The 25,323-nt window shown below is 23.2% G+C and overlaps 3 protein-coding genes across 6 annotated transcripts; 1 reads left to right on the top strand and 2 right to left on the bottom strand.

The window, feature by feature from the left end:
- Window positions 1-5,132: 5,132 nt before the first annotated feature.
- Window positions 5,133-11,523, bottom strand: LOC122848444 (14-3-3 protein epsilon). Of its 2 annotated transcripts, none has more exons than XM_044146523.1 (5): window positions 11,367-11,523; window positions 10,185-10,249; window positions 7,623-7,929; window positions 7,211-7,554; window positions 5,133-7,108 (listed from the first exon to the last, which is right to left on the bottom strand). In XM_044146523.1, exons 2-5 carry the CDS (start codon window positions 10,246-10,248, stop codon window positions 7,053-7,055), a joined length of 771 nt encoding a protein of 256 aa, XP_044002458.1. In that variant the 5' UTR covers window position 10,249; window positions 11,367-11,523; the 3' UTR covers window positions 5,133-7,052. The 2 variants fall into 2 exon arrangements, with proteins under 2 accessions (XP_044002458.1, XP_044002459.1); XM_044146524.1 differs by lacking the exon at window positions 11,367-11,523 and adding an exon at window positions 10,642-10,807.
- Window positions 11,524-12,198: 675 nt separating this feature from the next.
- Window positions 12,199-19,667, bottom strand: LOC122848372 (oxysterol-binding protein 1). 3 transcript variants are annotated; one of them, XM_044146416.1, is made up of 10 exons: window positions 19,235-19,667; window positions 17,937-18,002; window positions 16,731-16,936; window positions 16,392-16,642; window positions 16,144-16,324; window positions 15,085-15,353; window positions 14,771-15,006; window positions 14,411-14,687; window positions 13,729-14,344; window positions 12,199-13,645 (listed from the first exon to the last, which is right to left on the bottom strand). In XM_044146416.1, the coding sequence occupies exons 1-10, from the start codon at window positions 19,360-19,362 to the stop codon at window positions 13,503-13,505; spliced, it is 2,373 nt and encodes a 790-aa protein (XP_044002351.1). In that variant the 5' UTR covers window positions 19,363-19,667; the 3' UTR covers window positions 12,199-13,502. The 3 variants fall into 3 exon arrangements, with proteins under 3 accessions (XP_044002351.1, XP_044002352.1, XP_044002353.1); XM_044146417.1 differs by lacking the exon at window positions 17,937-18,002 and having other exon boundaries at window positions 19,235-19,656; XM_044146418.1 differs by lacking the exon at window positions 17,937-18,002 and having other exon boundaries at window positions 16,731-16,974; window positions 19,235-19,649.
- Window positions 19,668-21,776: 2,109 nt separating this feature from the next.
- Window positions 21,777-25,269, top strand: LOC122848423 (protein orai-2-like). The gene is made up of 2 exons (XM_044146495.1): window positions 21,777-23,280; window positions 23,701-25,269. The coding sequence occupies exons 1-2, from the start codon at window positions 22,636-22,638 to the stop codon at window positions 24,181-24,183; spliced, it is 1,128 nt and encodes a 375-aa protein (XP_044002430.1). The 5' UTR covers window positions 21,777-22,635; the 3' UTR covers window positions 24,184-25,269.
- The last annotated feature ends 54 nt before the right edge of the window (window positions 25,270-25,323 follow it).

Raw genomic sequence — 25,323 nt, 5'->3', positions numbered from 1 at the left:
AAAAATATATTTATATTTATTGATATATTATTATAATTTGATAATCAAAGTGTAATAATTTTATTACTTTGATAATTAGATTACGAAAAAATTAATCATTATTGTATTGATTTTTATTTATACACAATGAAGAAATTAATTATGACACAAATTGCTGATGTCAGGTATTTAATATAAAAAAATTGATTTTGTTTTAATTAATATTAGTAGTTAAATTTTAGAATAATGTAAAATTAGAGAATATTTTTATAATTAAAATTTTTTTTTTAATTAAATTTTACATGACTTATAACTTATTTAAAAAACATTTAAAAAAATTATGCAAACAAATAATTGTCCCAATTTTTAGCTTGCAATAAAAAACGCAATTAGTAAAGGTCTTAGTATCTTCATAATAAAATTTATTCATAAAGATATTAAACCAGAAAGGTAACTTTAACGGTGATTCATTAAAAACAAGTGAATTTATTGTTGGTGGTAAATTTATATCTTGACGATTCTGACAATGTTATTTGATTCCAAAATAATAACTATTGCTATGTTATTTTAATTTAATATTAAAAATATCATTTTGCTGTTGATATTGCAAACCAGAATATCGCCAGCATCAACCACCAGGTTGTCAACGCACTGCTGGTTTAAGTTGACATTTGAACCAAGGAATGTACGCTCATCAAAGTGTTTTTATTATTATTTATTGGTATTTGAATTAAATATTATTATTAATTTTAGATATATTATTATCAACAAGACCATTCCATTTGAATTTAGGTAATGTTTATAAATTGTATGAAAATATTGGAAAATTTATTATACTATAACCTGATAGTGTTGATGAATAAAACAATTTTGCTGAAGAGATAACAACAAGTATCTAATGATGAATTTTACATTACAGAAGTAAAATTTTCATTATGGACGCAATTGTATTTTGAAAAGTTGACAAAGTTGCAATTCACAATGCAATGCTGTTGTCGAATGACTGTAACTCGCATTTACCCGAGATTTTGGCCATGGATGTGATAATGATCAGCGTACGCTGAACAGCTAAATAATATAGAGGTGCGCAATTGTCAATTTAAGCTCTTATTTTAAATTTTCTTTTCTTTGATATTTTTTTCTTTCTTTGCGTGGTAACAAATGCTGATAGCAAATTCAAATCTGAAAAAAATTTATTAATAAATAACTTTTGACATTGTTTAGAAAAAGATTATATTTTATTTTTCGAATGAAAAATAAGGCTGAATTGTCGATATCAGAAACCGTCCCCGCCAACTAACTGACAGCCATTGCTACAACAATTATTGGAGCCAACCCAGTTTATTATGTCAAATTATTATTTCAAAATTGGCTTTACATCCAAGTGGGTATTTGTTTTATTGCTTTTGCTGCTGTATGCAAAATATGTCCAACAATGTTAGCTGAAAATAAATTTATGTAAAACTGAAAGCATATACTGTTTTAGCACAATTAGGCAAAATTTGAACTTGATGGCTCAGTCAATAAACACATTCAGATAATAATAACATTGCACAAAAACACTAAATACAAAACTGCGTGAAAAAACAGCCAACTGCGCTGGCCATGTTAGAAAGTTGCATCATCAAGCATTCGTATTTATCCCCATTGACTTGAATTAATAATTGTTGTTTTTTAATTTTAAAAGATAAATATTTTAGAAACTGTTTATTGTTTTAAAATGAAAAATAATAAATTGTTTTGGAAGTTGAAAAATTGCATGAAATTATCGCCAAATTTATGTGATATTATTAAAAAAGTAAAAAATAAATTATATTTAGAAAGAAAAAAAATGAAATGCAGCGTGTGAATGACATTTAACAAAAATAATTATCATTATTAATAATTAATTGTAGAAAAAAATAACACAAAAAACATAAATATTTCGTATTGCGCAAATGATTTAATCATGTCGAAAAAATTTAATATCAAATAGAGCCAGCAATTACGTATATATATTTTAAAATAAATTAATTATTTAAACAATATAAGTAATTCTTTATTTAAATTTTTGTATTTTCAATTAAGCACTTTTTTTCAAAATTCTTAAAATATTATTAGATTTTTTTTTTGAATAAAGTTGTTGGTACTAAATAGCACAATAGAAAATATTTGAGGCCCATTTTTATTTTTACCTATGAGAGTTATATTTACCCAGTTTTTAAAAAATTCAGATCAAATAATTTTACATTTTTAAATACCTGCAATATTTAGGGCCCCCATGATGAGCCAAATTATTTAATTTAAATTACCTTTGATTGATAAAATATATATAAACAAGTGAGTTACAAAAAGATCCCGAGAAACAAAAATTCAATCGTCATTCAAAAAAAAAATTGGAAAAATCATCACATATTTACACTAGCCCCTATTTTATTTTCAAAAAAAATAATAGAAAAATTGTCATGAGTTTGTGACAATGATGACGTATGATGAAAACACAAAATAAATTTTAATTTCCTTGAATTTATTTTTCCAAATAATAAATTCAGTTGGTTTTTAAATACCGTTTGAGTATGACTAATATTTAAGAAAATTAAAATTCAATATTTCAGTGGTCTTGAGTCTTGAGACACTTTGATAATAAAACAAACAAGAAATAATAATTTATTAAAAAGTTGGGATAAATAAATTAAAAGATAAATTATTCAAACATCAAATTGATTTAACAATAATGCAACAATTATCACAAGAATTTAATTTTTATAATTTAAATAATAATCACTGTCTTCAAGGTCTCAATGAAATAAAAATTATTTATTTAAAAAATAAACTTAACCTGGATAATATAAAAAACAATTCAATTAAAAATAATAAAACAATGGATATTGAAAAAAAAAATATTACTAATATTATTGCTGAAGCTACAAATAATCATAATTACTCAAAAAAAAAAATAACAACACAAAATTACATTGACAATAATAAAATTGTTATAGATAATTTTAATTTTCAAAAAAATTATCAAGCAAGAAAAAAATTATTTAAACAAAAAGACAACAATAATATAATGAATATTTTGAGTGATTCATTTGGATCAGGTAAATCATTAAATTCTCAAATAAATGTAAATAAAATTGACACATTGAAATTGTTTCAAAATATCAATAAACAAATGTATAAAAATAATAATTTTGATAATGACATAAAGCTGATAAACTCTAACGATATTTTATTTACAAACAAAAATGAAAAACATTCAGTGAATAAAAAAAATAATCATTTGTCATGTTCAAAAAATATTAAAAAAACTTTAAAGTATAATGATGTTATTGATGATAATTATGTATAATGTTTTTATTGATTTGCTATTAAATGTTTGAAGTATTATGCGCGGTGTTAAAAGTAGACATCAATGAAGAGATAACAAGTAGTTCATAAAATCAATTAAATGATTACCAACAAATTTGATTTATTTTAAAATGATGATTTTATCATTTCACGGTAAATAGTACTTTTAGTACTAACATCAGAGAAATGATGGATCAAATGGAGAAAATCAATTCAATTTTCATTTTCTAGTAAACCTTAACAAAATTGTCAATTTAAATTTTATTTAAAATATTTTTGATAAAAAATAAATAATAAATTAATTGAATTAAAATGAAATATCAATAGTATTTTTTGAACATATTTATTTACTTTGGTTCAAAAAGTATTGTTTATTAACAGACTTGTCATTTCTTCTAAAAATGATTGTCTAGAAATTTATTCAGACCGAAATATTAGCTTTTTTGGGTAACGACTGTGTTAGCTCTTAACAAAATAAATTAATAAATTATCGAAAAAATGTATATTATTATTTTCAATTTTGACAGTATAAAATCTGTTTAAATAATTTTATTTATCTTGAAATATAGTATTTTAAAATTGACAAAAGCAGTAATGATAGTGAAGAGGCGGTATTGAAGATTTCAGATGAACAAAGAAAATAAATTTAAAATAAAAACAAAAATATTATTATGACATGAACTGTCTATTGAGTACGGACCATTGTATGACACAGCATGTAGGTCAACGCATTGTGAATTTCACATTGGTATCATCTCCTCACCAATCATACCTACCACCTATCTCTTCCGTTATTGTTAGAACATCAATGACAAATGAAGATTAAAACCTCTTCAACAAAAATGTACTCAACCACCATGGCACAAAATCGGCCAACCATCACTGTTGAGGATCTACTCAAAGTAACCCTTAAAAAGGCACCCCAGAATAACCAAGTGAGTGTAAACTTACTCAGCTATTATTTTAACTAAATTAAAATTTAATTTTTTTTTTCTTAAATTAAAGTTGAGAACAAATGTTCAATTTTTAATTTCTTGAATTATGAAAATTGTTTTATAAAGTTTTGTTTTTTTTTTCTTTTAGCATTTTGTTGAAATTTAAATAAATTTCAGTGAAAAATATTTAAAATATTTAGTAATTTTTAATATCACAACGGGAAAATGTCACCTGGAAAAAAACGAAAAGGGTAAATTAAGTCAAAGATGCTAATTGTGTATAAATTAAAAACACTAACAATTAAATGACATTCAAATGTGATCAAAGATTCAGTCTATAAAAACAAGAACACGTTTCAATTTATCACCATCAAAGAGACAGCAATAAGACTCAATAAATATTGACGCTTTTGTATAAACATTGGTGCAAAATAATTTGTAATTTAATTTCGAAAAATTATTAATTTTATTGAAATGTTTAATTTCGAGTTAATTATTATTTTATTTTTTTAAAATATATATTATAATATGTTTTTAATTTTGCGAAAGTCATTTTAATAAATTATTTCGATATTAAATTTTTTGATTTTGCAAAATAATAATCATTTATTGTTTTTTTATAATAATTAATAATAATTGGGCAATAATTGCATTATTAAAAAAATTGTTTTAATTAATCAGTAGAAATAATCATGAAAATAATAAAAAAGTTGTAAAAATGATTTAATATATAATTTATTTAAGTAATTTTTATCCAATGTAAGTTTATCATGAAATTAAAAAATATAAAAAAAAAAAAAATATTGTCAAATTTTTAATTATTAAATCAATTTGTTTTTTTAATATATTTCATGATTTATTAATTTTTTTTTTTCCTTATTTTTGAGCTCTTTACACAGATTAAATTATTTGATTCTCTAAATTGAACACTTACTTATGAATAAAAAATAATAATTTAAAAAAAAAAATAAATTTATATGGAAAATATTGTTCATAGTTATTTTAATGAGTCTGAGTTTTGAGGAAGTCAGTCGAGAAACTAGAACAATCGAAAAATTGAAAAAAGAAAAAAAAAAAAAAATACTAGTTTTGTGTGTCAAACAGGTGACACACATTTCATACAAATATTGGGGTGAAAATATGTTGTTTTTTTTTCAACTGGGATTCATTGATTTTGCCACCACAAGTTTACAAATTAAAAATAATAAATTTCAGTCAAACAATAATATTAATAATATTGTTTAACAAAATAAATAAAAATTATTAGAATTATATTTTCATGATAATGACGATGATATATTTCCATTAGAAAAAATGATAATAAAAATCATCAAGTATGATTAAACACACAGCCAGGAACCGGTCTTGATAATCCGAAAAATTGAAAATTGATTTTCATAACCAGTAGTATAATATTTATTCCACGATATAAAACAATGATTTTATTATTAATTTACCTTGTTTTACGGAAAGAAAAAATTAATATATAAATATATATTCAAGTCACGAATATTAAACATGATTTCTCTTGAAAATATCAAAAGACGACGATGACGACGACGACGACGACGCAGCTAAACCAAATTTTTTTTTCTTTGTTCACCTTATTTATATATATATCTTTGTTTGAATTTTTATTATTAATATTATTCAACTTTTCATCATCGATTACAGGTGCGCTAAACTAATATATCCATATCGACGAAATTATTTTCATTTTTTAATTATTGCAATGGGTTTTCTCGAAATTCTTAAACTACATTTGTTATTAAATTATTATTATTTAAAAGATTGTTTGGGATTTGATACACATTATCATCATATATATCAATTTATTTATTTTATTTATTTATTATACTGATTTTGTTTTTTATATTTTTATTATTTTATTCATTTTTTTCTTTTGTGCCTCTGCAATTATTCCTTGACGACTTGACAACAGCGTCTTTTATTTTGTTGAATTTTTTTATTTTGTATTTGTGTGTTTAAATATGTGATAATGTAACTAATTAATTTTTAACAGATAAAGAATTATGGAAATTATGAAAAGGAGGGCATGGAATTTAAAGCGAGTGACATTTTTAAAAACATGCAATTATTATTTTACTAATAAAAACAATGCTTTTTCGTTCAACAATCATAAAAGGAATAAAAATTCAATTAGCCACTTGATGCTTAATTGTATACACTCAAATATTCGCAATGATAAATTGTGTTGTTGTTGTTGTTGTTGTTGTTAATGTGCTTGTTATTGTTTTCAATGAAATTTTCAAATAATTATGGCGATTGTATTTTTATTTTTTTAATTATTAATTTTCTTTTTTTTTTCAATCAATTTATTTAAATGAACAAACTCTTATGTATGTACTTTGGGTAAATGCAATCGCTGAAAATTCCCACCCCTCTTTCAAACATATATTCCCAAATTTTTTCAATTATTTTTTTTAATTATTTCTTTATTTTTCTTTTTAAACTTTTGTATCAAATTTTTTTTTTTTTTTTTTTTTTTACTGTTACGTCGCCATTTCAATCTACATTCTCATTTAGTTTTTTTTTTTTTTTCCTCCCTTATTCTTGCTTCCATCCCTGACTTCCCACCCTGATGATTCTTTTTTAATTTTTTTAATTTTTTTTGTTTTTTGTTTTTTTTTTTTATGCTTAAAAGTTATTAAGAGTTTTTTTTTTTTTTTTTAATTATTTATTTATTTGATGTTGTTTATTAATTAATTCATTTTGTTTTTTTTTTCTTTTTAGTTGTTTCATGTGTTTTTCAATTGTATGCGTAAGTAACACTCACTGAAACTAAAGTTACGATACATCTTGATCTTCTGCATCTTGCGTTGATTCTTTTTGTTCACCTTCACCTGAATAAACAACAAATAATATGAATGATGATTAAATATATAATTTACAAATTAATACATGATCAATGATGATGAGAAAATAAAATGAGACAAAATATTTACCATCACCCTGCATATCGGAGGTCCATAATGTAAGGTTGTCCCTGAGCAATTGCATAATGAGGGTGGAATCTTTGTAGCTCTCTTCAGATAGAGTGTCAAGTTCAGCAATAGCATCATCAAATGCTGCTTTAGCCAAACGACACGCTCTATCTGGACTGTTAAGAATCTCATAGTAAAATACAGAAAAGTTGAGTGCTAATCCAAGACGAATTGGATGGGTTGGTGGTAATTCTGTCATTGATATTTCACTCGCTTCTTTATATGCTATTAATGATTTTTCAGCTGCATCTTTTCTGTCAGTACCAATTGCAAACTCGGCAAGATAACGATGATAATCACCAGTCCTTGAATTAATTAATAAATAAATATATTAATTAAATTTGTTTTTTAATTTTCATATTTAAATACTTACATTTTATAATAGAAGACTTTTGATTCCCCAGTTGAGGAACATGGAATTAAATGTTTGTCCAATACATCAAGTATATCAGCACAAATATCCCTAAGTTCTTTTTCAACTTGAGCTCTGTATCTACGTATCATTTCAAGTTTACCATCAGCACCTTTATTCTCTTCTTTTTGCTCAATACTAGATATTATTCTCCATGATGCTCGTCTTGCTCCAATTACATTTTTATATGCAACTGAAAGAAGATTTCTCTCTTCAACAGTTAACTCTACATCCATTGATGCAACTTTTTTCATTGCTTCAACCATTTCTATAACAAAAAAACAACAACAAAAAATATAATTATTACTTCATTTATAAACAATAGATTAAATAATAAGCTAAAGTTTATTTTTTTTGTTGAATTTTATCAACACAATAAGCTATTTTTTATTTATGGCTTTATATTAAATTTCTTTGATGTCTCTCTTTGAACATGAAAATGTGCAAAATATCAAGTATGCAGTTTATTTATTTATTTATTTTTTGCGCACTTGACGAAATAGGGTGATCAAGTTTCTCTGATGCTAAAGAATATATAAAATATATAAAATAATAAATAAAAATAAATAAAAAACATGTCCTTGGTTGATTGATTTTAAAGATAATTTTTCTGTTATAAAGTGTAAAGATGAGAGTAATTTTAGAAAATAAAGAGACATGATGATGTAGAAGAGAAAAAAAAAATAGATATTTATTATTATTATTATTTTAATATAATGATGAAAATGTGAATTAGGTATAGAGTCAGCGCGGTTGTACAGGAAACGAGGATGGCGGGGTGCCAGATCAATACTTTCCTTCAGCTATGACCTCCCTTCTCACAGTCATCCCCTTGTCCACCAACACCGCCACCACCACCACCAACTCTCTCACTCTTTTCTCGGCCCTATGCTTGTCGCTTTTCAACCCTCAAATTTAACTAGTCTACCCTTTTTTTTATTTTTATATTTTTCCTTTTTCATTTTTACCCACATAATCATCATTATGTGGATAAATTTGCTTTGCCCTTTTACACAAAAAAAATTTGTACACCTATTTATAATCACGTTTTTAAATTTTTTTTTTTATATTTTATTATTGACATTGGTCTTTTTGGAGTCTTGATAAAATACTTGAAAAGCTATTCAATTTTTATTTACATTTTTTATTGTTTATAAATTGATTATTTGTATTGAAGAAATTTTTGTTTTTTTTTTTTCTTTACAAACTTTCTTTAAATATAAATTAATTTAAATGTTGTAAATTTTTTTTTATTGGATATTATCAAGTAGAGAATAAAATATATTTTTGAGTTTAATTATGAGGTCAATAGTAATTTTTTTAAAATCCCCATTGTTAGTTAATCTCAAGGCCAAGTTAAATAAATTTTTTCTTTAAATATTATCTGTGTACAGTGAAAATTAAATAAATAAAAAAAGAAAGCCTAGACAATAAAAAGAGAAAACTACATAAAGGAAGATGATTTCAAGCGACATAAAAAAAAAAAAAAAATGTCGAAAGGAATTTCATTATCATTAACGTAGTAACACAATCTAGTTGGTAGTAAAATTTCCGGCGTTGTAGGCAGCATTATGAGGAAATAAAAAATACAAAAAAAAATAAAAAAAATAGACACCAAGAAAGTGAAGAATATCATGAGTTTCAAGTGGGAGAAGAAAAGTGTGTTAAAGTATAAAAAAAATTATCAACTATTATATACTCAATGCGTCATCATCATAATTCTCAAAATAAAATTTCGAAAAGAAAAAAAAGAAAAAAAAACATATTTCTTATCTCCAATGAATTATAATAACCATTAAAAAAATTAATAAAAACAAATTTATAATCATTAATAGTGAAAAAAATAATCTAGCTATATCTATTTGATATGTATGTGATTTAGAAATATAATTGTATGAGTGGGCTGGCGCACGGTCGAAGCACGCCTAGCAACGTCATACGTAGTATAAAAAAGCCGAAAGGTACTCCCGTCGATTTCACGAGGAGTTACCGACTACCAAAGTCAACGAGTTACTCCAAAAAAAAAAAAATCAACTCATTAATGACAGCTTGATGATTATATTAATAAAAAAAACCTAATGAATCAATAATTAAAATATAATTTAATTAAAAAAATACACACACAATGTCAAAGCAACATTTTCATTTCATTTGGTATTTAAACATTCTCATTGAGTCATCTACAATTAATGATGATGATGATGATGTTGTTCATGACTGTACTTAAACATTTGACATTCTTTAAACAAGTCATTGAGACATTTACTTTTCCCCCCTTACGCCCCTGACTAATAAAATTTTCCTTGCAACCCTGTTATCTCTACCCTCGAGCAGACGCCTTTCATCTTCTCCATCATTCTTTTTTTTTTTTCCTCTCTTATATTTAATAATTCCTCACTTAAAATCAATGGCTGACAATTGATTATCAATAATGACAAGCCAAAAACAAGTGTCACAATTTTTTTTTTTTTTTATATTAATTTATAAATAATAATTATTTTTAAAAATTAAATATGGACTCACCATCGTAGCGTTCGGCTTGCTCAGCAAGCTTTGCCTTGTAGACGTTGTCCTCCCGTTCAGACATCCTGGATATTGATGAAAAAAAAATATATATAAGTTAAATGATTATTTTATAAAATAATACATCAACCTTGTTACTATTTATTATATATTATTACTATAATAATACTTGACGTTAAAAAATTAAAAAAAAAAAAAAAAAAAAGAGGAAGAGGAGGGTTACTCGGTTTGTAACGGTCGGAGTCCACCAGATATTTTACAAAGCCATTCAAAAAATTAAATTCACAAATTCTCAAGGTAAAATGCTACATGAACAACGTATTAAAAAAAAAATTTAAAAGATAATAAATACTACATCAACGCGTCAAAAAAAAAAAAAATTCTAAAAATTTGTCAATTTGATAATGAAAACGTGATGATTTTTTTTGTTTTTTTCGATAAGTAATATTTATCTTACGTGTATACGTGTGTATCCCTTAAAACGTTTTTTTAATAAAAATGGATTTTTTTTTTTTTTTCTTTTATTAAGGACGGCTTCACGTACTGCCGCTCGCTAGCTCACTGACCAAGATGGCGGCGCCCGCCAACAATCGAAAGCAGTCACACCGGTGAAGCGCAGAATCCCAATCGCACGGGCGTCAAATACCCCTCTAACATTTATGATTGAGGGGGTGATAAGGGGGAGAGAGTAAAGGGGTGTTTTTGCAGGGAAAAGAGAGAGAAAGAAAATTATATATATTGAACAACGAGCGCGATGCTTGGTGCTGCTGGATATATTTTTTTTTCTTTTTTTTGTATTACTACGCGTCGGTCATGTGACGTCACTAAATTTTGTCCAAGAGAGAGGAGAGGAGAGAGAGATGTACCGAGGTAGTCCGGATACCAACACACAATCATTCACATATATACACACACATACACACGCACACACCTGCCGATCAAAATGCTTTTATCCTTTTTTTTTAATTTTATAATTTTTTTTTTTTTTGATATTAAACCGTTTGACGTTTGATTTATTAATTTGCAACACTGATAATTAATTTTTTAATGAATCACTTGTAATTTTACAACTCGATGATGATGGTTATTATAATTATTATTAATATTTTGCGTTTTTTCCTCTTTTTTTTTGTTGAAATTTTGTAATTTTGATAATTTAATTAAAATAAAATGTATATTAACCTTAATTATTGATTAGAATTTATGACAGAAATGACAATTGAATGATAATTTGTAAAATACGATGATTTTTTTTTAATGATATATGTAGTTTTTTTTTTTTTTCTTTTGTCGCAGTGATATGAACTTTACTGATGGTTTGCTGGCTCGCTGGAAAACTAATGACGCCGGTAGGGTGACTCCTCGTTGTTAGATAAAAAGAGATGGATAAATTTGTAGTGTGTGTGTTGGAGAGAGATGAATCATAACGACAACTCCCCTTGAAAATTACTGGAGAAATGATTTTTCATTGGTTGAGATGTTAGCCAATTGTAAAAAATAACAAAATTCATTGGTTTGAATTTTTTTAACGCGGTAATTTTTAAATAATAAAATTTATTTTTGCTCTTTTTTTTGAAGTTTATTTATTTTTTTATATGGTTTTTTTTGTATAATATTTTTTTTTTTTTTTATATATACAATTCTTTTTTTTATGATTAGTATTATTATTTTTTTTTGTTTTTTTTACAATTATTTTTGAACGTAATATGAGTTTGAACATGAGCACATGATTTTTTTTGTTTTTTTTTTTTAAACATAAATTATTATTAATTTTTAGCACAAATATAAAAATCATGAAGCATCGTTGTTGGAGTTTAAATTTATCACTCGATTCGTATTATTTTTTTAAAATATATATATATAAAATTTACAATTATTTATTTATTTTTGTCGGCTTGGTAATTGTTTTTTTTTTTTGGGCAATTTAAATAGCAATATGTCGATTACTTTTCAATTAAATTTGTATTTTAGTTTAATGTTAAATTATTTAAAAATAATTATTGTTTATTAATCGACACTTGGATAACCTTAATTGCTGATTAGCGAACGGGAAACCATAGGCACTTTACGACAACGAATTATTTTTATTTATTTTATGCGAATGGATAATTTAAAAAAATTTTCAAAATATTGCAATTAGTATTTTAGCATTAAATTGTATATTTTTTTATAAAGCCAGTTGAAATAGTTTGTGCTTTTATTGTTGATTAAAATCATCAGGCAATTAAATGCCTCAATATATTTTTTTACAATTTTCATAAAATTATTTTTAATATTTTAAAAAAAAAAACAAGCAATATGCAAAAAAAAAAAATATAAAATATATTCATAGTATTCTACAAAGCATGAATAACTTTTACAATATCCAAATATTATCATGTACTTAACAATTTTTTATTTTTTAATTTTCTTTAATTTTTTCTTTGTCTCACAATATTAGTTTCTTTATTTATATTTATTTCTACTCGTCTCATTTTCTTCAATTTTATATTAATAATTATATATATTTATATTTTTTTTTATCTTCATTCAATAATTAATTATTTTTTTTATTTATAATTGTTTACAGATATAATATATATATCATCTTTTATCGGTTATCATTATTCATCGACTATTTTTAAAATTATAGTACAGCCAAGGACTTAAAATTGTAAATATTGGTTTTCATTTTGCTAATCTCAAATATTTATTTATCTATTTAGTTAATTTTTTAAACTATCGTTCAATAATAAAGTTTTATATTTTATAAATTTGATATTTTTAAAATAAATAATAAATTGAAGTCAAATAAATTGATAATTCGTTTTTTTTTTTTATTTCGGAAAATTGTTTAAATAAATAAATTATTATTATTTTTTAAAACCACCTGGATTTGATAAATTTTTTTCTTTTTGTAGTTTTTATTCAGCAGCTGATGATAAAGTTTGTGTGTGTTTTTTAAAATATTTTGTCATTGAACAATCATTGTTAATTTAATAAAAAAAAAAAATATTAACAACAACTGTTTTCTACTATCAACGATAACATATTTCAATCTTATGATTTTAAAAAACCTGTACATTCCAATTTGTTCAAATAATATGAAACAAATTAGTCTCATTTATTGTAAGATTTTTTTTTTTATACGTAAATTTTTCAGCTCCATTTGTTTTTACGACAAGCATGACACTACAAATTGCCAAGCTGTCGTTGTAATGTGCATTTATTTATTTTCTTTATATTGAGTTTAAAGAAAAGAAAAAATAAATTGGAGATAAAAAATAAACACGCCATAAAAATGAAGAATAAAGCAAAACTACAATTTGTTTAAAGTGACTAAAAAATTTCTGGACATCTTGACCAGTCACCTTTTGCTTTAGCATCCCAGTATTCACCATTGTAAATATGACAAAGACTATCAGTATGTTTATCATGTTGTTTTTTAAACCATATTGGCTCATAACTATCAACTGGTAAACCTTGAACAATACAAAAATCATAAAAATAAATTATATTAAATTAATTTATAATGAAAAAAAAAAAAAACAATTATTTAATTTACCTTCTGCTGCTGCTTTTTCATTTTCATTTTCTCTTGCACGTCTATTTTGTCTTTGTTTATCTTCAAGACGTAATTTTTCAACATTAGCCTCATCCCAATTACCATTTTCCATTAATCTTTGATCAGGTCTATTTCTTGAATCAGTTGGTGCAACACCCTCTTCAGGTTCATTCAATTGACAAGCCAATTCAGTAAATGAATAATATTTGTCACAATCATCTGGTGGTGGACGACGTATCCATGCAAGTACATATGGTCCAGTTTTATATACTGGATTATCAGCACTACCAGATGTACTTATAACTGGTGCTATTTCAATTTTATTATCCCATGTACCTTGTACAACCCATTTAACTTCTTTATTTGCATTCATAACAACACCCTTAACTTTACGTTGACTATCACGTGCAAAATATGAATATGGAATGTATTTAAGATGACATCTTGTACCATCAACATGATTAACTATTTCCATATCACCATGTTGATCAACCCATAATTTACCTACAATAATATTATGTACTGTTGTTGTTACTTTTCTCCATGTATAATGTGAATTACTGTTGTTAAATTCAAGATGTGCTGTACCAAGTGGTATAACTTGCCATGAAAATTCCTATATTTAAAAATAACATATAAATTATTATTTAATTAATCATAAATTAATTAATAAATTAATTACTTGAAGATATTTTCCACGAAATTTTGATGCCATTGTAAATTCTTGCCAACATTTCCATGTTCTACCTTCACAAAATTGTGCAAGCATTGGTGGATGATGTGATACTTGTTCTGATACTGCTCGCCAACCAAGATCATCAGTTCTATCACATTCAAATGTTTCACCAAGAAGTGGATTAAATGGTTTACCAGTTCTTGTTGCTGTTGTTGAATAACTTGATACTGTAAATGCAGCAACATATGCCATTTGTTCACAGCTATCTGTACATTCTGATGCTCTGATATTATAAAAATTAAATTAAATTAAATTAACAATATTAATAAAATAATTAAATAATAATTATAAATATATTTTATTTACCTATCAAGTATTTCTGAATATTCATAATCTTCAGTTAAACGTTGTAACATACTAAGTGGTTCTGAAAAATTAACAGGCATTGGAACTTTTGATAATTCTTTTCCAATACAATTTTTCATAATACTCCATAAATTTAATGGATAATTTGGTTTATCTGGTACTCTTGTTCTACGTTGTCTTTTAGCTACTGTTGTTACACTACTTGTATTATTTCCATTTTCATTTTTCCAAGTTGTCTTTAAATAAATTAAATATATATAATTATAATTATTGAATATAATTTTTTCGTTAATATAATAATGTATATTTTTTACCTTGTCACTTTCAGGTGTTCTTGATGTTTGTGATGGTGCTGTTGAATCAGTTACAATACGAAATGTTTCAGGTGGTGAATCTGCTGAATTTGGTACTGGTTCATCTTCAGAACTTGAACCTTCATCACTACCTTGTGAATCTGTTCGTTGTCTTCTACCAACTGAATTACCCGTTTTTGTTGATGGTATTGTTAATGTAAATGTATCACTTTCTTCAGCATCATAAAATTCATTTTCATCGTCATCCTCTGATGGTGAATGTACAGCATCTATAATTAATTATTTAATTTTTCATAAATTATCATTATAACAAGTTTATAATTAATTTAATAAGTGTAATTAAATATTTAGTTGTTTTTAATATGTCAAGCTAAATAAACAATGAAAATTGTTTGAATATTTTTTTATTTCTATGAATTTATACTATAGTTAATTATTGATCGTAATATCAATACCAAGTGGCACAAATTCAAAAGATATTGCATGTTTAACAGATGAAAAAAAATAAAAATAAAATATATAATTTATAATTAAAAATAAATTACTGTTTACATGTAATACAAAAAATAAAATTATCTCAACTTTTATTTTTTTTTACTATTTAATTTAATTTTTTATATAAAAACATTTATTTAGCTATAAAATTTTGAATTATTTATAATTTTAGGTTTTAATTTTTTGTTAGTTTTTTTAAAAAATATATCAACATATTTTTGTTTTTTTTTTGTTTTTAAATTAAAAACAAAACTGTTTTTTTCGTCATAAAAAAATCAATATTGACGTTTAAATAAAAGTAGGTTGAAAATAAAATCGAACATGAAATATATATTTCTGTATATTTTTGTTATATTTTTATTATCAAGAGTTTTGTCTGTTTATTAGTTTTTTGTTATAATTATGTATTTGTCACATCGTCAGTTAATTCCATGTATCCAAATTGTTTGTGGGCTAGTGTGAGAATGAAAAATAATGTTAAAAAAAAAATTTAAATCAATGAAAAATAAACTCAAGACAAAAAAAAATAAAAGCCAATGTATATAAATAAATTTATAAACTTACGTCCAGGTCGATGACTTCCTGATGGTAAAGCTTGTTGTGCTGCTTCATCAAGATGTGAATGTTGCATTGCAAGTTGTTCAACCATTTTTTCAATACGTTCTTTTTGATCTCTTTCATGTTGTAACATTTTTTTCCATTTTGGTTCTTGTTGTTTAGCCAATTGTACATAATCTTGGCTTTTCTAAAAGACAAAACCACAAGAAAAAACATTAACAAAATTTAAAAAAGTAAATTAATAAGTAACTTACACTTATCATTGCAGATGCAGCAATTCTAAAATGTGCTGCTCTATCACTAGCTGTTTTAATTTTAGTTGTAATATCAGGTGTATCTGGTTCAAGTGATTCAACATCTTTTAATGCACGTGTTAATAACGATCCTTGTTTTGCAATTAAATCTAAACATGTTTGTAAATCTTCAAGACGTTCAGTTAAATCTTTCATAACTGGTGCACTCTCTGGATTTTCATTGTCATTATCTCGAAATTCTTCTTCCTCTTCTTCTCAACAAAAAAATTTAAATTAACATGAAAAAAAAGCGCAGCATACAAAGAAAAAATTTGGCAATTAAATAATAAAAAAACAAACCAGATTCCATTGCTTGTATTGCTTTAGCTTTAGCAAGTTCTAATGCTGTAACCCATTGTTGACGTTCAACTTCATTTGCTGCTTTGATGTGAAATGTTTGGGTTCCACCATTGCTCACAACAAATGTACATGCATCAACTGTATGTATCAAGGCACCATGAAGTGATATTGCCCCTCGACATGTGTGTGACATTTCAGATGGATTTCTAAAAAAATTAGTTGAAAACAAACGAGTTTCTCGGTGCTACTCGTTAATATAATATTTTATTGATTGATGACTCATAACATGATCAAATTTATTGATTTTAATTTTCATCATTTTGGTATTTATCAATTTTTTTTTGATCATGACATCAGTATCACACAATCACTAAATATTTTTATTGACTTGAGTTTTTTTTTTTTTTTTCTTTTATAAATTAACAAATTGATTTAATCAATTTGTGATTTATTTTATTTTTTTTTTCATCATGACGTTGTTGTGATTGTTCATGTACAAATTGTGTGTATGTGTGTTTTTAATTTTTTTTGGATTAAATTATTTGATTGAAGCTATGTACATGACAATAAAATGTACGAATTTATGTTGTAATTATAAAGAAATATAAATGATAATTGTTTGATGATTAATTGAATATTAGAAACACGAAAATGAAATGAAAAATACAAATAATTTTTAGAGACCTATTTGTCTAAAATTGAAATTAAATTTTATCCTTTTTTTTGTTGAGTAATTAGATTAAATTAATTATTATTTTTATTATACTCAATGGAGGAACAGAGGAAGGAAAGGAATATATTCAAAGTTTATCGTAAAAATAAAAAATAAATAGTTAATTGATAAATAAATAAAAATAATTTCAAGCAAAAAAATTTTATAAATAAATATTATCAAGCTCAGATATTTTGCGGTTGAAAAAAAATTCTAAAAATAAATTTTCAAGTTTATCAAAATTAAAATAATTTGCCAAAAAGAAAAATTAAAAAATTGAGCAAATAATGAGATTTTTTTTCTCTTTACTACTTGAGTCTAAAAAATAAAAAATTTTCATCAGAGAATTTGTCAAAAAAAAAAAAAGCATCTAGTGAATGATTTAATTAGTTTCCTACTGATTAATATAATAACTATTGTTTTGATAATTTTTGTCATTTGTTCTTGTTGTTGTTTGTTGATTTTTTTTTTTTTTTTTAAATTTTTTTACTTACTCGGAGGCTCTGCCAGCTCTCCGCTTGCGTCGCGTCGATATCTTTGGCCCCCCCGTTGGTTCAGCCCTAAACAATTCACAAAACAAATAGACCCAAATTTCACTCATAATATTGTATAATTTATAATTTTTATAAATTTATAAAATAATAATATTTATTCCACTTCCACGAAATGGTCCCAAATAAATCATAAAATAATAAGATAAATAAATGAAATGAAAAAATAAAACTGATAAATGAATTTTTAGAAAAGAAAAAAAAATTGATTTAATTTTGAAAAATTTTAATTAATCCAAAACAATTATTGTAAGGCAATTATTCATTTATTTTCATACAGCTATGTATTCAAATTTAATAAAAAAAATTAATATATTGACATAATGATTGGATAAATGAACGATATATGATAAAAAAATAAAAAAAAATTGGAATTTGGTCTGCTGTGATGGTCTTGTGCAAAGTTATGTAAATACGATCATTGCTCTATTGCTTGTAAAAATAAATTTTTGCATATTCAAGGTGAATAATAATTCAGACAGCTAAATATAAATATAAAAAAAATATATATATAATTTACAAACTAATTTATAAAAAAGTTAAATAAATATTAATCAAGCATTAAAGAAAAAAAAAAAATAATTTGACATTGGTTATAAAAATAAATTAAACTATTTTAAAAAACAATATAAATTGACAATTAAAAAATAAAATAATTAACCATTTCATAGAATAAACTAAACAAATAAAAAAAAAAAAAAAAAACAATAATAACAAACAAAATAAACAACAAACAAGAGACTCAGTTATTTGTTCAACAAAATAAGAAAAAAAAAAACTTGTTTTTTGAATTTTTTAATTAATATAGATTAATTTTGATGACTCATCAATAATAAATGTCAATGAAATCTAACTGTCAACATAATAACGTTATTGTAAACCATTTAAAACAAAAAATGTCAATAATTTTTGGTAAAAATTAATAATAAAATAATAAAGCAACAAAAAAAGTAAAAATAAATTTATAAATTTAAAAAAATCGAGCAGTGAGACATATGACAAGATGCAGTTGGACATGTGGTGACGAGGAAATCTGGCATATGACAATGCATATATTATACATATTGACATAATCATCTAAATATTTATAATATTTAAAAAAAAAAAAAAATTTTCATGAATTCAATAAATAAATAAATTAAATGACAAAGATGATAGTGAAAATGTAGTGACAGGGTGTAACGAGCCATGATTAAAATAAAAATAATAATAATATTTTTTAATAAAAATAATAACAATACCTGTAGTATGACAGTAGACCATTTGACAGAACAAACCATCTACGTTGATAACCTTTTAGATAATTTGTCCATTTAAATAGCCAACCCTTCATTTCTTGGGCACCGTGTTGTGGTTTCGGTTCACCCATTTTTTAATTATTTATTTATTTATTTATATTTTTATTTTTTAAATAATATCCAACAACACAATGTTTTTTTTTTTTTATATGAAAATAAAATAAAACAATAAAAAAAACTTTGTATTTTTATTTAATTAAGGTATTATAGCACAATTTTAATTGTCCAAATTTTAAGTTATTTGATTTATATATTTTCACTCTATTTTAATATTGATGAAATTTTTTTTTTAATGACAAATAAATTTTAGCCAAAAAATCCACGTACACATTACCCGCTAAGCTCACGACGACGCCATTTTGACAGTCACTTTACCAAACACACACAGACACATTTTTTTTTTCTTCAACACATGCATTTGTAATTATTATGACCAATCAAAGCGCTGGCGGGAAAATGAAAATATTTTTGAATTTTAATTTGTAAAATTAGGGTTTTTTTGAACTTTTTATAATGTTTGTTTATTATAAAGTAAAACAACATGTAAAATTATTAATTATCAATTGAATAATGTTTTTTTTTTTATTATTTAAATTGGTTTTTATGAATAATTGTATTTTTTTTTTTGGATTATTTATTGTTTTATTTTATTAATAATAATAATTTAATGATAATGATATGATTATTTTGATTCAAATTTATTTTATGAAAAACAAAGAAAACTCTTTCTTCAAACCGGATGTCAGGATGAACAGTATGCAAACTTGCATGTCAATCATTACATAAGATGATTTTATTGAAAAATTATTTATTTTTTTTATTTGCAACAATGTGATGTAAATCTAAACAATTTTTATCATTAAAACTATAAGATATTATTATTTTTAATTTTTAATTAATTATTTATCTAACAATAAATTTGTCATCTCAGTGTTATTTTTTTTGTTGATTATATTTTTACAATGTGAATAGAGATAATTAAAATATCAAGTTCATATAACTATGTTAACAAGTGTTAAAAATATATAAATTAAAATGACCTTGAGATGGACAAATTATAAAAAAATTATTTTTAATAACAAAATTAAAATAACATTATGATTTTATGAAAAAAAAAAGTGTGTTATTTAATTTTTTTTTCTGAAATTTTAATGACTACTTGGAAGAACAGATCAAACTGATAACTTCAAAGATGAATCATTAGTTGTTATCAATTTCTAATCAACGTTTAACTATGCATAAAAAAATAAATATCATTTAGATTGGGAAAAGAATATACTCAGATATTTATGAGAAAAAAAAAAATAATAGAAAATAATATTTGTTTTGTTGATAGGAATAAAATAAAATGAAAAACAAAATAGTCATTGAAAAATAAACTCATCTTGTTGATTTAACACGTCATGCACATGTCTACAGATTAATCATTGATAAAAAAAAAATTTCCTACATGACAGAACATTTTGTAATATATTTTTATATTAATCTCTGATGAGTTTTAAGAAAATCTGATTGAAAATCATCAAGGATTACAGTCATTTTATATAAACAGAAAAAATAAAAAATCATAAATCAATTACTTTATAGATTTAAATTACCCTGGAATTCTTTTCAATCACATAATTTTAGCAATAAAAATGATTTAATGACTTTTCTAAAATTTTTACCTGTAAATATTTTTTTTCTACTTGTCAATATTCTATTTACAATAAACCAGGGTCATTGATAAAATGATAATCTTATCTATATATGAAAAATATAAAATAATTTTAATTATAAACAATAGTGTAAATTTGTTTATAAATAAATAAATTCCAATAAGATCTATACAGTTTATTTATTTCCTTGATTGAAAATGCTATCCTCGATAGTAATTATTAATAATATTTATAAATAGTATTAAATGTTAAACGACAATCTAATTCGAGGCCATGATGATAAATCAAATTAATATAAATATAAATTACTAAAATAAATAATATTCTCTCGATTGAATCAACAATTTAACAATTAAAATTTAAAAATCCAAATTTTATAATTAAAAATCTATAAGTAGCCTTGATTAACAAATAAAAAAAAAAAAACATCAAAAAGTTTTCAATAAATATTATCAATTAAAAAACAATTTAAAAATCATTTAAAAACGTTTATAAATTTTGTGAAATAAAAATATTTTTAAATTATTTTTTATATTTTATTTAAAATTATTTAAATAATAGTTGATTGACATTGAAATAATTTTTTATAACTGTACAAATAATATGCAAAATATAAAACATAAAATAATTTTTTGACCTACAACGTAAATGTTGAAAAAAAAAAATAATAAAAAATCAGGAGGCAAATATATGCCAGGTAATATTATGCTGCTGATATGGTCACAATGTAATTAATATTGTTGTTATGATAATGATTATAATAATGATATCAGGTAGGGGAAATACGCGTGGTATCAGCTCCATTAGCATCAACGTATTCATACCGGTTGTTAGTTTTAAAACCGAGTTCGGAGACACCAAGGTTCTTTGTCTTTTAAAAATATTAATATTTAAAAATTTATTAAAATTAACATTATTACTTAACAATATTTTAAATACTTGATTTTAATTATTTAATATTGATTAATCAATTTTAAATATTTTTAATTTGAAAAAAAAAAAAAGGTTTCGAAACATTAAATATTTCGAAATTATTTATCAAGTGATTTTTTGTGATTCAAGTCATAATTTTTCTTCTTCTTATTCTTTATAAATAATTTTTATTTTTTTTTTTGTTTTAAAATTTCATCATTGTCTTTATTTGCCGGAAGTGTGCATTAAATCAAATGTGGAATTTAAGTTTTTTAATTTCTGAAATTTATCTACATATATAATTTTTTTTTCTGTTTTTATTTTCTAAAATTGTGACATTATTATTATTATTATCATATGAAAATTGTTGCTAATAATCTTGTCCAAGCCCTTGAATTAAAAAGTAAATTTTTATCAGTTATTTAATCAGTGTTTGAATTAATCTCAATATATATTATTCACCTTTTATTCTTGAAATAAAATAGGTCAATAAAAAACATTTAAAAGTTATCGTTGCAAATTGTTGACTTATTTGATTAAACTACAAGTGATACGAGTTGATAAAAAAAAAAAAAAAAAAAAAAAATTCTTTCAAGTGCAGTGACACCAAATTGGAAAAATAATATAAATAATTTTTTTTTTCCATCAAACATTACGTTATCATCATTGTTCAAGTAATCAAAAAAAAAAAAAAAAAACTAATGAAGCTTGAATTTAAAAATATGATAAAATAAATATTGCAAAAACGATTAAATAAAAAAAAAATAAATAAAAATGTCAAATAGTTTAAATAATTTAGACAATAAAGAATATAATTTAAAAATGTTATCGAGTGATTGTCCAAGTGTCATTATGAGAATAGATAAATTAAAAATAAATAATGAAAAAGAAGAAGAAATAATAAAAAAATTAAATAAATCAACGCAAATTGATTTTTCAAATAATTCAAAAATATGGAAAGCAATACCAAATCGTAAACCACGTCCATTATCATTATCATCTGGTTATATACAAAAATCAAATCATTATAATCAAACAATAATAAATACACCAAAAAATTTATTATACGAATCAAAAAGTGAAGTTGTTTTATCACCAAGAACAAGAATAAATACTCCAAATAAATTTGTATCACTTGATATTGATAATATTAATAATCAATATAAACAAACAACAACAACAACAACAACAAGTGGTTCATTATACACACCATATTCAGAAAGTAATATATCAAATTCATGCTGTAATTGTTGTTGTAATTGTACAAACAATGCCAAACAATCAAATCATAATAAAAAATTAATTGAAGATTATGATCATGATGGTCCACAAGGTTTATCATGGAGACGTTTACACATGAGCAGAGCTAAACTAAAAGCAACAGCAACAACATCTGAATTATTATCAGGATTTGCTATGGTTTGTTTAATATATTAGTAATATTTATTAATAATAGTAATGCTCTTTTTTAAATTATTTTTAAAAACAAAAATAAACAAGTTTCAATGTACAAATATTTTTTAAATTATTTTTCTTATTTTTTCATGATAAAATTAAAATAACATTCATGATTGTTTAGATTATTATCTTTTTATAATCATAATTTAATGATACGACAATATTTTCATATTATTTTTTACATAAATCAAAATTGTTTTAAGGAAAATATATATTTTTTAAAAAATAAATAAATACTATTGTTTCCTGGACACATTGTAATTAAATATAAGTGTCAAAGACAATTTTAAACAATGACTGTATATAAAAAAATAATATTTTAAATATTAATAATTACATAAAGATATAATGATGTTTATTTTGTAATTAAAATTGTTACAGGTTGCAATGGTTGAGCTACAAATAAATGATCCAACAACAGTACCAGAATGGTTATTTATTATGTTTGCTGTATGTACAACAGTACTTGTATCAGTTCATATATTTGCATTGATGATTAGTACATATTTATTACCAAATGTTGAAGCAATTAGTAAATTACAAATAGCTAGTCTTATAACTGAATCACCGCATGAAAGAATGCGTGGTTTTATTGAATTAGCATGGGCATTTTCAACAGTACTTGGATTATTTTTATTTCTTGTTGAAGTTGCTATTTTATGTTGGGTTAAATTTTGGGATTATTCAATTATGGCTGCAACTGCTAGTACTATTATTGTTATACCAGTTTTAATTGTTTTTGTTGCATTTGCTGTACATTTTTATCATTCATTGGTTGTTTATAAATGTGAAACATCAATAAGTGATCTAGAAGAACTTGAAAGTATTAAAAAAAAATTGGACAATGTACAAACATCTGTTTAATTTTTTTTTTTTAGTATTAAGTGATTTTTCAATAATTATATATTGTATAAATGTTTGTTTTTATTATTTTTTTATAAAATAATTATCAATTTGTTGTAGATTTACTTACTTTTAATTTAGCTGATTAATTTAATTGTTTTTTTTTTTTTTATGATTGTATAAATGAAATTTCATCTTAATAAAAATATAGCAACCAAAATATTTTCAAATAATTAAATCATTTTTATTTGTAAAAATTAAAAAAAAAAAATGTTTTGTTTTTCGGCATTGTTTTTATATATGTGACATGTTTTTTTAAATTTTTCTTCATGACAATCGATGATGCATACAGTATCAATATTTTAAATATTATTTTTTTTTTGTTCATGTAAAAAGACAACACTATTTTATTAGTAATTAAATTTTTTTCAGTCACACTAAAAAAATGATAAAATGTGCAAAATTTATAAATAATAATGAAATTAAATTTATTATTTATTTTTTATAAATAATTTTACACTTAATTGCAGAAATTAAATATATGAAAAATAAAATCAAGTTACATCTTATTGCACAATACTTGGCATTTGTTTTTTTAAATTTTCAATCTCACATTTTCTCGATATATACGTTTTTTTTTTCTTTGTATTTATTAATTTATTTATTTTAAATTAATATTCATTAACAACTTAAATTTTGTCCAGGTGAATTAGTCATAGAATTAATAATTTTTTATGTACATAATGAATAAGAAAAGAATAACAAAAAAACACTGGCCATAATTTTTCGAAATTTCATCAGTGTTTTTGTTTAATAATAATAATAATTTAAAGTAGTATATTTTTGAAAATAAATTGACAGTATTGAGTTTTGTAAATAATACAAAAAAATGATTGTGTCAAAGGCAGTTAATGATGCGAGGGAAAAATAAAAAAAATGAGAATTTTTAATAATTAAACAACCAGCTAATTAATTTAAACATTCATGTACCTCTCAACTATATGGTCTAATGAGTAATGAGTCTTTATACAATTTAAATCAACAAAAAAAAAATTAAATTTGTTGAAAAAAAAAATTATATATTTATATGTTAAATATTTATTTTAAAAAATAATAAAAACACAGTTTTTCCAAGCAATTGTAAATATATTTGACATTGTC

This window comes from Aphidius gifuensis, linkage group LG2 (genome assembly GCF_014905175.1).
Source record: "Aphidius gifuensis isolate YNYX2018 linkage group LG2, ASM1490517v1, whole genome shotgun sequence".
Lineage (NCBI taxonomy): Eukaryota > Metazoa > Arthropoda > Insecta > Hymenoptera > Braconidae > Aphidius > Aphidius gifuensis.
Note: the sequence above shows the minus strand (reverse complement) of the source record. Positions and strands in the feature narration are given on the sequence as shown.

Bases quoted from the DNA above. Each gene is read 5' to 3' on its own strand.
- LOC122848444 (XM_044146523.1), bottom strand. From the start codon at position 10,248: ATGTCTGAACGGGAGGACAACGTCTACAAGGCAAAGCTTGCTGAGCAA. The intron at 7,930-10,184 runs GTGAGTCCATAT...TTTTTGTTATAG, and splicing joins GCAAGCCGAACGCTACGATG to AAATGGTTGAAGCAATGAAA. The intron at 7,109-7,210 runs GTAAATATTTTG...TTGTTTATTCAG, and splicing joins CTCCGATATGCAGGGTGATG to GTGAAGGTGAACAAAAAGAA.
- LOC122848372 (XM_044146416.1), bottom strand. From the start codon at position 19,362: ATGGGTGAACCGAAACCACAACACGGTGCCCAAGAAATGAAGGGTTGG. The intron at 15,007-15,084 runs GTAAAAAATATA...ATTTATTTAAAG, and splicing joins GAACACCTGAAAGTGACAAG to ACAACTTGGAAAAATGAAAA. The intron at 13,646-13,728 runs GTAAATTAAATA...GTATTGTTCAAG, and splicing joins TGAAAAAGCAGCAGCAGAAG to GTTTACCAGTTGATAGTTAT.
- LOC122848423 (XM_044146495.1), top strand. From the start codon at position 22,636: ATGTCAAATAGTTTAAATAATTTAGACAATAAAGAATATAATTTAAAA. The intron at 23,281-23,700 runs GTTTGTTTAATA...AAATTGTTACAG, and splicing joins TATTATCAGGATTTGCTATG to GTTGCAATGGTTGAGCTACA.